The sequence below is a fragment of the Ceratotherium simum genome, chromosome 15 (genome assembly GCF_057802395.1).
Source record: "Ceratotherium simum simum isolate JZ-2026a chromosome 15, ASM5780239v1, whole genome shotgun sequence".
Classification (NCBI taxonomy): domain Eukaryota; kingdom Metazoa; phylum Chordata; class Mammalia; order Perissodactyla; family Rhinocerotidae; genus Ceratotherium; species Ceratotherium simum.
In genome coordinates, this window is record NC_141914.1 from 48,979,025 (window position 1) to 48,990,957 (window position 11,933).

The 11,933-nt window shown below is 41.4% G+C and overlaps 1 protein-coding gene across 1 annotated transcript; it reads left to right on the forward strand.

Moving 5' to 3' along the window:
- Positions 1-4,375: 4,375 nt before the first annotated feature.
- GHSR (growth hormone secretagogue receptor) lies at positions 4,376-7,659 on the forward strand. Its single transcript, XM_004424733.3, has 2 exons — positions 4,376-5,171; positions 7,355-7,659. The coding sequence occupies exons 1-2, from the start codon at positions 4,376-4,378 to the stop codon at positions 7,657-7,659; spliced, it is 1,101 nt and encodes a 366-aa protein (XP_004424790.1).
- The last annotated feature ends 4,274 nt before the right edge of the window (positions 7,660-11,933 follow it).

The following is an 11,933-nucleotide window of genomic DNA, read 5'->3' on the forward strand; positions in this document are numbered from 1 at the left end:
TAGTGGGATATATTCTAAGGATAAAAGAGAACTGCAAGAAAATCTCAAATTTTATTTGTCAAGTTTACTATTAGTGGTAATGTTGATGTTATTAGTTTGAAATCATTTAATGCATATTTTAACATAAATGATTATGTTTATGTTGTTAGAAACCAGGATGTTCAGTATAAATATAAAATCAAATAAGCAAATAATTGGAAATTGAATTGAAGTATCTATATAAACTTAGGACTTCTCAATTTTTATGTGGAAATAATTTAAAACTTAACGAAAAGTTGCAAGAATAGTATAAAGAAAGTTATTTTACCATTTTCCTAGATTTTTTTTTTTTTTTGGTGAGGAAGATTGGCCCTAAGCTAACATCCGTTGCCAATCCTCTTCTTTTCACTGAGGAAGATTAGCCCTGAGCTAACATTCGTGGCCATCTTTCTCTTTTTTGTATATGGGACGCTGCCACAGCAGGGCCTGATGAGCTGTGCACATGTCCGCGCCCAGGATCCGAACTTGCGAACCCCAGACAGAGAAGCAGAGCATGCGAACTTGACCACCACGCCAGCAGGCTGGCCCCCCAGATTCTTTTATTATTTACATTTTGCCCCATTTGCTTTATCATTTGCTCTATTTATCTACACACACACAGGTGTAATGTTTTTTCTGAAACAGGTACATAAATCATGGTTGAGTGTGTACTTTTAAGAACAAGAATATTTTCTTTCACACAGTTATTAACTTCAGTAAACTTAATATTGATTCAATACTTCTCTCTACTCTACCACCCATATTCTAAGTCAATTGACCCAATACTCTTTATAGAAGTTTAGGACCCAGTCTAGGATGAGGAATTACAATTAGCTGTTATGTCTCTTCAGTCTCCTTTAGTCTGGAACATTTTCTCAGTCTTTCTCTGTCTTACATAACATTGACTTTTTCTAAAGAATTTTAAAAATAGAATATTCCTCATTTTGAGTTTGTCTGACGTTTCCCTGTGATTAGATTGAGATTGTGTTTTCCTAGCTAGAATAATATATAAGTGACATTGTGTCCTTCCCAAAGCATCACATTGGTGATGTTAATTTTGATCACTTGCTAACGGTGTGTTTGACTTATCTACTGTAACATCATCATCTCATGATTTTTAAAAAACATATATCCTATCTCTGTCCACAGACAGGGTCTAGTTTATAATGCTCCAGGGGCAGTAACCACCCCCAGTGCCCAAATTTAGGTCGTTAAATGCCATTCTCCACTACAGGGTACCAGGGATTCTTGGAGAAATGGCTGCTCCTGGGTCTAGAGAAGGGAATTTACAAGGTGAGCTAGGGTATCTTATTGTGCCACAAAGCAAGGAAGTTCTCAAAATCTGAGTCATGTCAGAAGACTCCAGAGTCAGCTTGAAGGGGATCCCTTTGGCCAAAGAAGGACAATTTAAGCATCAAAAAGAAAAAATAACTATAACTGATTTGTACACATTGACTATATAAAAATCTATGAATCCATAATAATACTCCCTACACCATTCAAAGGACCAGGTATGCGGGGCTCTTTCGATCCAATGTGTTTTTGTGCCCCTTGTCTGAACAGTTTAGCATGTTTTGCTTCATCTGACAGAACTCAACTTTCAAGATCCAGCTCAGATGCCACTGCCTCTGAGAAGCCTTCCCTGAAACCTCTACATAGTTTATTGTTTCTCCGTATTTCAACAGAACTCATTGTACATGCCTCTTTAAATGCAAGTATCATACTGTACTGGAATTGCTGTTTAACTGTATTTTTCTCTCTAGATTGTAGGTTCATAAATACAGGACCTGTGTGGGTTTTATTTATCACGTTATTCCCAGTGCCTAGCACATACTTATAAATAGTTTTATGTATTATATAGTATTATGTGTTGTGAATGAATGGATCAACTTCAATAGTATCCTCTCTTTCTTCCTCATCACACAATGCAAATTTGCCTATATTTTAGAAAATGATTGAATATAGTTAAATAGCAGGCTATTTTAGCCAACATGCCAAATTTTTATCACAATACCTTTTTTTTTTAGATTTTTTCCTATCAGCCATTGCGTTAGCACTGAGTAGACTAGAACTATGCCCCACAATCTTTTCTTGATTCTTATTCTTAGATGATAGCTTCTGACAGTACTTTTGTTTATCTCAATCTGTTTTCTTCCCTTAAAAATATGGCTGCACACATAAATCTACTGATAACGTAGGGTAGGAAGTGTTAAAGTTAAATTATTATTTTTTTTAGTAACTGGTGGCTTGACTTAGTTGTAATCTTTTTTAAAATAGTAGTTTGAAGTAAATTTTTTAAAAAATCAATTTGGTCCAACATCTGTAACACACCAGGGGTAACTTGTAGCATGTCCTCCAGTAGGTTTCCCTGTATTAAACTCCCCTCATGCAGTCTCTCACTATGTGTGGAATCTTTCATGCACGTGTGCATACATCCAGCCTTAGGTCTTTGCGGACTTTTAAACATTAACAATTTAGGTGGCAGAGATGATGTAAACCGTTTGTCAAAGTCATGTGCAAGCACACAAAAATGCTTCGAGAAAGCCCTCTCCCCTACACAGTGAATGGATTCTCATTTAGGCCAGAGGCAGGTGAGCGCGGATAGGTGCGGTCAGCGCAGCCGCTTAATGCCGATCTGTGCTTGGGAGGAATCTCCCCGGCTTCTTCCTCGTGGAGCAGGACTGAGATGCTGTGGCCCGAGCGGAAAAAGGTGCGGGCGGCGGCGCCGCAGCTCGCGAGAGCTGGGCCGCTCGGTAGAAGGGGCCGGTCGCTGGCCGCGGTGCTGAACACCCTCCCGGGCTGTCCCAGGTTGACTAGCCGGAAGATGCTCGTCCGGTTGGTGAGTTCGAAGGCAGTCGCCAGTCTCACGTCTTCAGTTGTCGATTCCTGGCTCTGGGCAGGGAATGCACAGGCCGCGTCCAGGGGAGTCACCTCGCGAGTCTAGGGGCGGCCTCCGACCCAATCCCACGGGGGCGTCTCCTGCCCCTCAACAGCAACCCCAATGACAGCACCGCAGCCTACATTAACTGGAGCTTCAACTCTGTCTCCAACACTTGACATCCCCTCCCCGTGGTCTTCATAACATCCTCGAAATTTAAAATAAAAATGTTGATGACCTTGACCAAGTGAACACAGTTACCCAACGGCTGAGCTCTCTCAGTCATGCCTCAAAAAAATTTTTACTGCACACCCTCGAGGTGTCAGCCTGACAGACTCTGCTCCTCCTCCTTTGCTGCCCCTTACTCTCCTCCCAACACGCCCCTTTCCTGTTGCCCCTCCTCCTCCCCCAAGGTTTGAATCAGGCAAAAGTAATCTCTTACACAGCGTAGCGCCTACCACTGCCGAGCTGGGTCCCTGTACAAAGCGCTGGGATTCAGAACAGAGTTTATTCAAACATCTTGTCCCTTCACGCTCAGAAGTCCAAACCAGGTGGGAGATCCAAGTCTAGTCCCTGAGCCCCCAACTCGCTTGTGACCTTGGACAAGTGGCCACACGTCTCTGAGCCTGTTTCTCCTCGATAACATGATGATAGGTTCTAGGACTATGGTGAGATCTTCCCAGGTGCACATCGGTCTCCTCTCCGGTCGGAACACAAACACTAGGTCTCTCTGTTTTTACTCCCTGCCCCCCTTTTCCAAGCCCAGTTGGGCACGCTAGATTCTTCTCTTCACCAGGTCCATAGCCAGCTCTACCCCTTGTTGAGGAAAAACTCAGGTCCCGGCAACTGAAACCGTTCTCCCAGCTGCCTCCACCGTCCCCGCGCCTAACCCCAGGTGCGACTTGCCCTCTAGGCCACAATAGCCAGGAGAAAGCTCCTCGCGCTCCCGGTTCGCAGTGCCGGGTCTCCCTGGTCCCCACGCGCCAGGGCGCTTTGGGAAGTGCGAGATGCAGCTGGAGCGAGAACGCGAAGGAGAGGCAGAGCCGGCGGGGCTGCCCCGGTGACAGGTACGTGTGTACAGGCCGGACAGAGGCTGGGTTAGGAGAGAGGGACTTCGGGGGAGAGGATGGGGGAAAGGGGAGGTGCCAGAAAGAGCGGTGGGTCACTCTGTCTTCCTCGCCACCAGTGTGTGTGTGTGTGTGTGTGTGAGAGAGAGAGAGAGAGAGAGAGTGGGTAGGTGTGGGTGTGTCGTCCTGCCTCCCTCTCTCGCCTCCTCCCGGCCTCAGGCTATCAATCTCACCTTCTCCCTCGGCTTCTGCCTCTCACTTTCCTCTCTTTCCTCTCCAAGCATCCTCCCCGCGAGCCCACGCCCGCTCCGCCCTCGCACTCTCTCGCGCTAAAGGGACCTTCCCGGGGACCAGCCCGGTCCAGCCTTTCAGCTCAGGCGCATCCTAGAGCCAGTTAAGCTGAGCCGGCAGCATGTGGAACGCGACGCCGAGCGAGGAGCCGGGACCCAACCTCACGCTGCCGGACCTCGGCTGGGACGCTTCCCCCGACAACGACTCGCTAGCGGACGAGCTGTTGCCGCTCTTCCCCGCGCCTCTCCTGGCCGGTGTCACCGCCACCTGCGTGGCTCTTTTCGTGGTGGGCATCGCGGGCAACCTGCTCACCATGCTGGTGGTGTCTCGCTTCCGCGATATGCGTACCACCACCAACCTCTACCTGTCCAGCATGGCCTTCTCCGACCTGCTCATCTTCCTCTGCATGCCCCTCGACCTCGTCCGCCTCTGGCAGTATCGGCCCTGGAACTTCGGCGACCTGCTCTGCAAACTCTTCCAGTTCGTCAGCGAGAGCTGCACCTACGCCACGGTGCTCACCATCACCGCGCTGAGCGTCGAGCGCTACTTCGCCATCTGCTTCCCGCTGCGGGCCAAGGTGGTGGTCACCAAGGGTCGGGTGAAGCTGGTCATCCTGGTCATCTGGGCCGTGGCCTTCTGCAGCGCCGGGCCCATCTTCGTGCTGGTGGGGGTGGAGCATGAGAATGGCACCGACCCTCGGGACACCAACGAGTGCCGCGCCACCGAGTTCGCCGTGCGCTCGGGACTGCTCACAGTCATGGTGTGGGTGTCCAGCGTCTTCTTCTTCCTGCCTGTCTTCTGCCTCACTGTGCTCTACAGCCTCATCAGCAGGAAGCTGTGGCGGAGGAGGCGCGGCGAGGCGGCCGCGGGCACCTCGCTCAGGGACCAGAACCACAAGCAAACCGTGAAAATGCTGGGTGGGTCTCAGCGCGCGCTCGAGCTCTCTCTCCCGGGGCCTCTCCTCTCCCCGCGCCTTTCCCCTCCTCCCTGAGTCTACTGCTCTCCTGTTTCTCCAGGTCTCTGTCTCCCTGTATGTCTCTCAATTATTCCCTCCCTCCCGTTTCTGTCTTGAGGTCTCTCTTGCATCTCTTAGTTTCTCCGTTGTGTTCGTCTCTCCCTCTTTCTTTTTTTTTTTTTTAACTTTTTTGCTCTTTCTCTATATCTATCTGCTTTTCTCTCTTCCTCTTTCTCTCCCTCCTTCCTTCTCCCCTCCCCCCAGTTTGTCACTGTTTTGACTCTTTCTTTTGGTCTCTCTCATCTCTTGGTGTCTCTTTCCTCTGTTCTCTCCTGTCTCTCTTTCATGGAATGCTGTCCCACCTGTGTATTTCCCTAAAATGACTTTCATATCAGCCCAGAAACTTTGCTTCACAACTGAGATATTTCACAAAAGTCTGTTGTGGTCTTTAAGTGTTAAAGGTGAGATTGAGTCTCCTTCCTCAATTTGTGGCTATCTAAGTTGCATTGAGAACATAGGCATTGAAAAAAAACCAGTGGATCTAGAAAATATTCAGTGGTAAATTTAACCAAAGACATGACCAATGTGGATAAGTCTGTCAGAGATTATTCATTTTTCATTTAATATTGTGATGTGCTTTCTGACCTGCATTTTTTCAAATAATCGCGTTGATTCTGTTACCCTGTTGCTGTTCATACAGCTTTGTAGGGAAGTCTGTGACAAGCCAGTGCTGCAGTCTCCGTTTGTTTTCATGAGTACCTGTCTCTCCAGGTAGGATTGGCTAGGATAAGCTAGGATAGGCAGGCTTCCCACAGGAGAAAAGGAGACTCTGTGGAAACTGACAGGATTTATTATCCCTCCTGAAAGTGTCCTTCAGAGAACATCAGGGTGCAGTGCCACGACTGGAGTGTGCTGAATCTTTATTGCATAAATCCAACTTCTTTAAGTATATGTGTTTGGTACAAGTGAAGTAATACAAAATGTATTCACATCTAAGCAAAATATTAATTCTACTTGCTTTTTCAAAACCAGAATCTGTATGTTTTATTATTTGGACATCATTATAAAAAAGTCAACATTTTGTACTTATTTGCATATTTAGTGCTTCTTAGAAGTCATTCCAGGACGATTTCGTATTTGTAATTTTACAATTCCTGGAATCCTGTAAAGTGATAGAGTTTATTCAAAGAACATCAAAAATTTTCATTTCTAGACCGGTGTTTCTCTCAATATGACTAACAGATTGTAAACCTGCCAGTGCCCCCAGGGGACTCTAATATTCACGTTGCTACTGTGACAGTTGCGACTACGCATCTTGGTTTTGAGAAAAAGTTTAATAATTTCCTCCAATTTTATTTTTTGGATGTTAATTATCCTCATTGGTGTCTCAACACCAGGGTTAATTTTCTTTTGCTTTGACAGTTTGAAGGGACTAAAATATTATTTTCTGTTCTTTTCCCTCTGATTTCTGAATTATAAAAATTTAATCCAGAAATTCAGAGATCTTGAAAAAAATTACCTTATATGGGAAAAATGAAGACTGGGATGGATGATAATTAATATTAGTTGGTTTTATTGCCTCTTATACCATACTTATGTCAATTGTAGGTGGCAATGTTTCATCCTTCTCAGTGGTTCTCAATCTTGACTGCATATTCAGTCTCTGGGAAACCTTAAAAAGAAAAGAAAAAAGTAGGTGCCCTGGTCTCCTTCCTAGAGATTTTAATGTGTTGAGTCTGTATTAGATCCAAGGAATCTGTGCCTAAGGCAACTCTCATACATAGCTATGGTTGAGTATAACCACTTGATCTCATATATATTCGGTCGTGTCTAACATATACAAAATGACGGACTATTGTGAATAAATTGTCTAGTTGAGTCGATATGTCAACTCAATCACAAAATCACTCAAATAGCTGTTAAATAGAAATGACAGGTGAGCTCAGTAAAAATGATTGAACTCTTGGTCCAGACAGACTCAATCTTGGTTAAAATGTAGGAATGTGGAAGTGCAGGACATAATGTTTCTCTGAAGTCAAGAGTCATACGATACATACTCCAAACAAAACTAGGTCTTCAAAATAGAATGTGAAATTTGCTGTGACATTTCTTAAACTGACACTCTCTCTTTCATTGTCCTTTTAGCTGTAGTGGTGTTTGCATTCATCCTCTGCTGGCTGCCCTTCCACGTAGGGCGATATTTATTTTCCAAATCCTTTGAGCCTGGCTCCCTGGAGATTGCTCAAATCAGCCAATACTGCAACCTCGTGTCCTTTGTTCTCTTCTACCTCAGCGCTGCCATCAACCCCATTCTGTACAACATCATGTCCAAGAAGTACCGGGTGGCGGTGTTCAAACTTCTGGGATTTGAACCTTTCTCTCAGAGGAAGCTCTCCACTCTGAAGGATGAAAGTTCTCGCGCCTGGACAGAATCTAGTATTAATACATGACCAAGCACATTGCTGAGCAAAGTCATCGCTTATTATTCTAACCCAGAAGCCATAGCACAGCAGAACGTGGGAGGAAGTTGAAGGTTAATTCTGGAATTAGGGACACATAGGTCTGGAAACAATTGAGGGGAAAGAAACGATAGAATTTGTAGTGTGTGAGCAGTTTGATTTGATTGCAAACTCACCAGTGCTCTCATACACTATTTCTGCATATTCATTGCCTATGATTTTGCATTCTGCTGGTAGTGCTAGGATCTGGAGAAAGGAGGAAGGGCAGAGAGGTCAATAAGGGCACTTCTTACTGGATAAATACTAAATCTGATTTACTTTTTCATAATGATAAGAAAGCTTTGATTAAAAGAATGACATTAAAATAGAAAATTTAAAACATGACTTTTGAACACTAGCAGTTTTCGTATAGCTCCAAAACAGTGCTACGCAAGAGAAAAAATAATGCAAGGTACTTAAGTAATCAATATAAAAATTATTCATGAGAATTTTACATTCTTTTTTTCATACAAAGTCTTTAAAATTTGGTTTGTTTTTTACACTTACAGCACACCTTAGTTTGGACATTAAGTTTTCATCAGTAATAGTTGATGTATTTAGATTTCATAAAATTTGCAGTTGAAAAAGTAGATTCACAAACCTAAGTTATCCAAACACACTTAAAAGTTATCCAATAACTAAAAATACTATAAGTTTTTAAATGTAAAATTAATTGAAATAAAAAATGCGGTTCCTCAAGTTGTACAAGTCACATTTCAAGTGTTCAATAGCTAGTGGCTATTGGTTACCATATTGGACAGTACCAATCTAGAATATATGTAAAATTATTGTTAATCATATAAAAAATGTTTAAAAATAAATACTCATTCCCTGAAAAGGGTTTTTATAGCAAAATTATCATAGCAGAGTGTTAGAGTGATAAATCCTAAAAATCACATGTAAATGCCCTATTCTTCATGCTTGGAAGAAAGTGGGTGTGAAATATAAGATGCATTTTTAAATTAAGTTGAATTACATGTGTTAATATTCAGGAAATGAGACTTCATAAAAATTATACAAAATCACAAACTACCTTATTTGGCTTAACAAAAATATTTAAGCCAATCATAAGGCTTTGATTTGTGAATAAAGGAATAATTTATAACTTACAATGGAAATTTTATAGGAACTTAGGGAACATAGAAATGGTGAAAAATTCAGAATCCCTTAAATGCTACTGCTTATTGATATTCAAAAGTTTTTTTAATCTTATAGCCATTTATTTCAAAATGCCTATGCCATGTCCTGTCTCCAAATTAGCTTTGCTCTTTACTTCCCCCTGCTTATCTGGTAGATATGTTTACTTAGATTTTCAGTCTCCCTCTTAATTGTAATTATGAATGATTAGACACTTTCAACTAAATATTGTACATTTTGGTTACAAATATAAAATTTTCATTTATGTTGACATTGCTTCCTACGTGGTCAACTTTTTGCATATTAAATATATTATTCCGAAAATGATTTCTTCATAGTCCTGTGCAATGCTAAGTGATATAAGCAATTCCTACACAAAGTTATTGTTTTAACTATAGAACTGATGGAGCCAGTTAGGGAAATTACTGCCATGATTGACTTTTTTCCCCCACCAAAAGTAAAGATTATTATGCTGAAATAATTGATTATTTATTTTAGAAAAATAAAAACATAATCATAATTAGAATGATTTCTCTAGAGAAATATTTCTGAAATCCTTCCTGACACTAAAACTGCTTATCAACCTGTCTAAATGCAGACCTTTAGCAAATTGATTATTCAGTTAATTCTTGGGAGTGCATCAATATTTTTAAAAAATACACTGATTCATTGAAGCCCGTGGCATACTAATTAGATCATTCAGCCTTATGGTCCTAAATAGGTGCCAGTAAATCCCAAAGAGATAATTTAGTTTCTTGAAGCCTTAGAGTTTTTGTCTACAAATACATCCTACTTGAGAGAAAACAAGAAAAAAAGGCTTGACTTCCATCACACAGTTAATTGCTTTGAAGAGAAAGCTAACTTTTAATTAGTTGCTTACCCATTCAATGGTCCCCCCTTTCTTGTGGGTTCATGTCCATAGTCTTGGCCTAACTCACTTACAGGCAACGGTTTACATAGTAAGGACTACCACTGACCACTTGTGTTGATCTGGGAACTCAGAGGTGTTTAGAGAAAGGGATCTTTAATTTGCCCTCTAATACCATGCCTTTTTATTGTTTGTATCTTCTTTAAATCATCATACTCTGTAAATTGTTTAAGACTCAGGGAAAATTAGAACTTACACTGAGGAAAATTGTTTCTAAAAGTCTGTCATTTCACAAGCATTTAGTATGTGCCTGGTATGTTCTAAACTCTATGGATTAATAAGCCACAGATTTTACCCTTAATGAGCTCATGAAGACTCTTGTGTTGTGTTGTAGTAGGTAACTAACAAATATCTTTAAGTTATGAAGTAAACATCTCCAATTGACACTGGATCAAATTGTTCTCCAACATTTCAAGAGAGCTGTTCATCTCCCTATATTGTTGGGTATTTGGCTCAAAATAAATTCAAAATGAGCTGTTCTTACACAAATCAGTCAAATTTGTAGATGCAGTTAATGTGTCTGCTAGTAGTAATTACACTCACAGCACTCTTCATTACTGTAAGGAAAGTAAGGGGGATTGGTTTCATTTTTAATGTTTCCATTTTCCTGATCATCCAGCAATGAGGTTTCTGTCACCACACCTTATACTGTGTCACAAAGTCAAGGGTTGGGTCCTTTTCATTACAGGAAGTGACTGTTACATGAGAAGAACTCTTGAATAATTGCTTTAAAGAAAACACTTACTATTTAAAACTGTAAATTTTGTGGCAATGAGATTTAGAAATACTTCTAGTATCTGGCCAGACCTTGGAAACCATTTCTTTATAGTCAACTTTTTTATTGCAATGAAGGTCGTTGTGATGGGATTTGACTTGCAATTTCAGCTTTTTCACCCTCATGCTTTTATTAGGAACCTGAAGTCATTCCAAACAATTTACAATTATTAGTTCAACATTGACAATTTTAGCTATAATTTTTTTGCTGTTTTTCATTTATCCACATACTTGAATTTAACATTTAAAAGAAACCAACTATGAGACTTTTTGCAAGACTGGTGCTGAAAACACTCTCTTATCTTTTAAAAAACAGTGTGTACATCTTTAAAACGTTGACATACATATTTACGTATATCAAAGTTTCTTGTCACAGTGTTTAAGTGAATAGAATAGAGCTTTCTGCTTTCAGAAACACTGTATCTAGTGTAAATAATGCCTTTAAGAGATAAAGATAATGTTATTCATGGTTCATTATCTAATGATCCACCTATGATTTCTTTGCAATTTAAATTGCAACACTAGGCCGGCCCCGTGGCTTAGCGGTTAAGTGCGCGCGCTCCGCTGCTGGCGGCCCAGGTTCGGATCCCGGGCGCACACCCACGCACCGCTTCTCCGGCCATGCTGAGGCCGCGTCCCACATACAGCAACTAGAAGGATGTGCAGCTACGACATACAGCTATCTGCTGGGGCTTTGGGGGAAAAATAAATAAATAAAATCTTTAAAAATAAATAAATAAATAAATAAATAAATAAATAAATAAATAAATAAATAAATTGCAACACTAACCAGCAGATATACAATTGTTACTTAACTAGGTGATTAGTGACCGATGCTAATTCAGTAAATTGATAACACAAATATGTTTTACCCAGAGAATGAACTGTGAGTCAAAATGTGCTGGTGGCAAATGCTAGTTACTTTAAGTTCATGTCACTTATTAATTCACATTAAATGAATTCAATCATGTTAATTCTTGGCAATACGCTAAGTTAGAAGCAGGTGAGAGGAAAGGTGTGGATGAGGCTTGTTGTGTGTTTTTCCTTTTGAACGCAAACTCTTGCAGGATGTTGAAGGCTAGCCATTTTGGTTGAGAGAATTATCATCCTTAAAAAAAAAAAGCTGCCATGCCCATGCTCCTCCCAATTGCCTGGATATTTGCTGGTATTCCAATGAATATTTTATGCTGTGTCACAGTATATGCTTTGCTCAAGGGACTACTGACTACTCTCCAAACTGGCAAACCAATAAATCCCTCAAAAAGCACGCCTCATGTAAACGCTCAAAAAGTTCCGCCAAAATGTTTACAAATGTTCTTTCCAGAAGAAATCCTCTCCCCAATCTCACTTTGCCCCCCCACAGCCCCCGCAGCCCCCCACCCCCCAC

Excerpts from the sequence above, each read along its gene's own strand:
- GHSR (XM_004424733.3), top strand. The coding sequence starts at position 4,376 with ATGTGGAACGCGACGCCGAGCGAGGAGCCGGGACCCAACCTCACGCTG. Across the intron at positions 5,172-7,354 it reads GCAAACCGTGAAAATGCTGG|CTGTAGTGGTGTTTGCATTC; the intron begins GTGGGTCTCAGC and ends TTGTCCTTTTAG.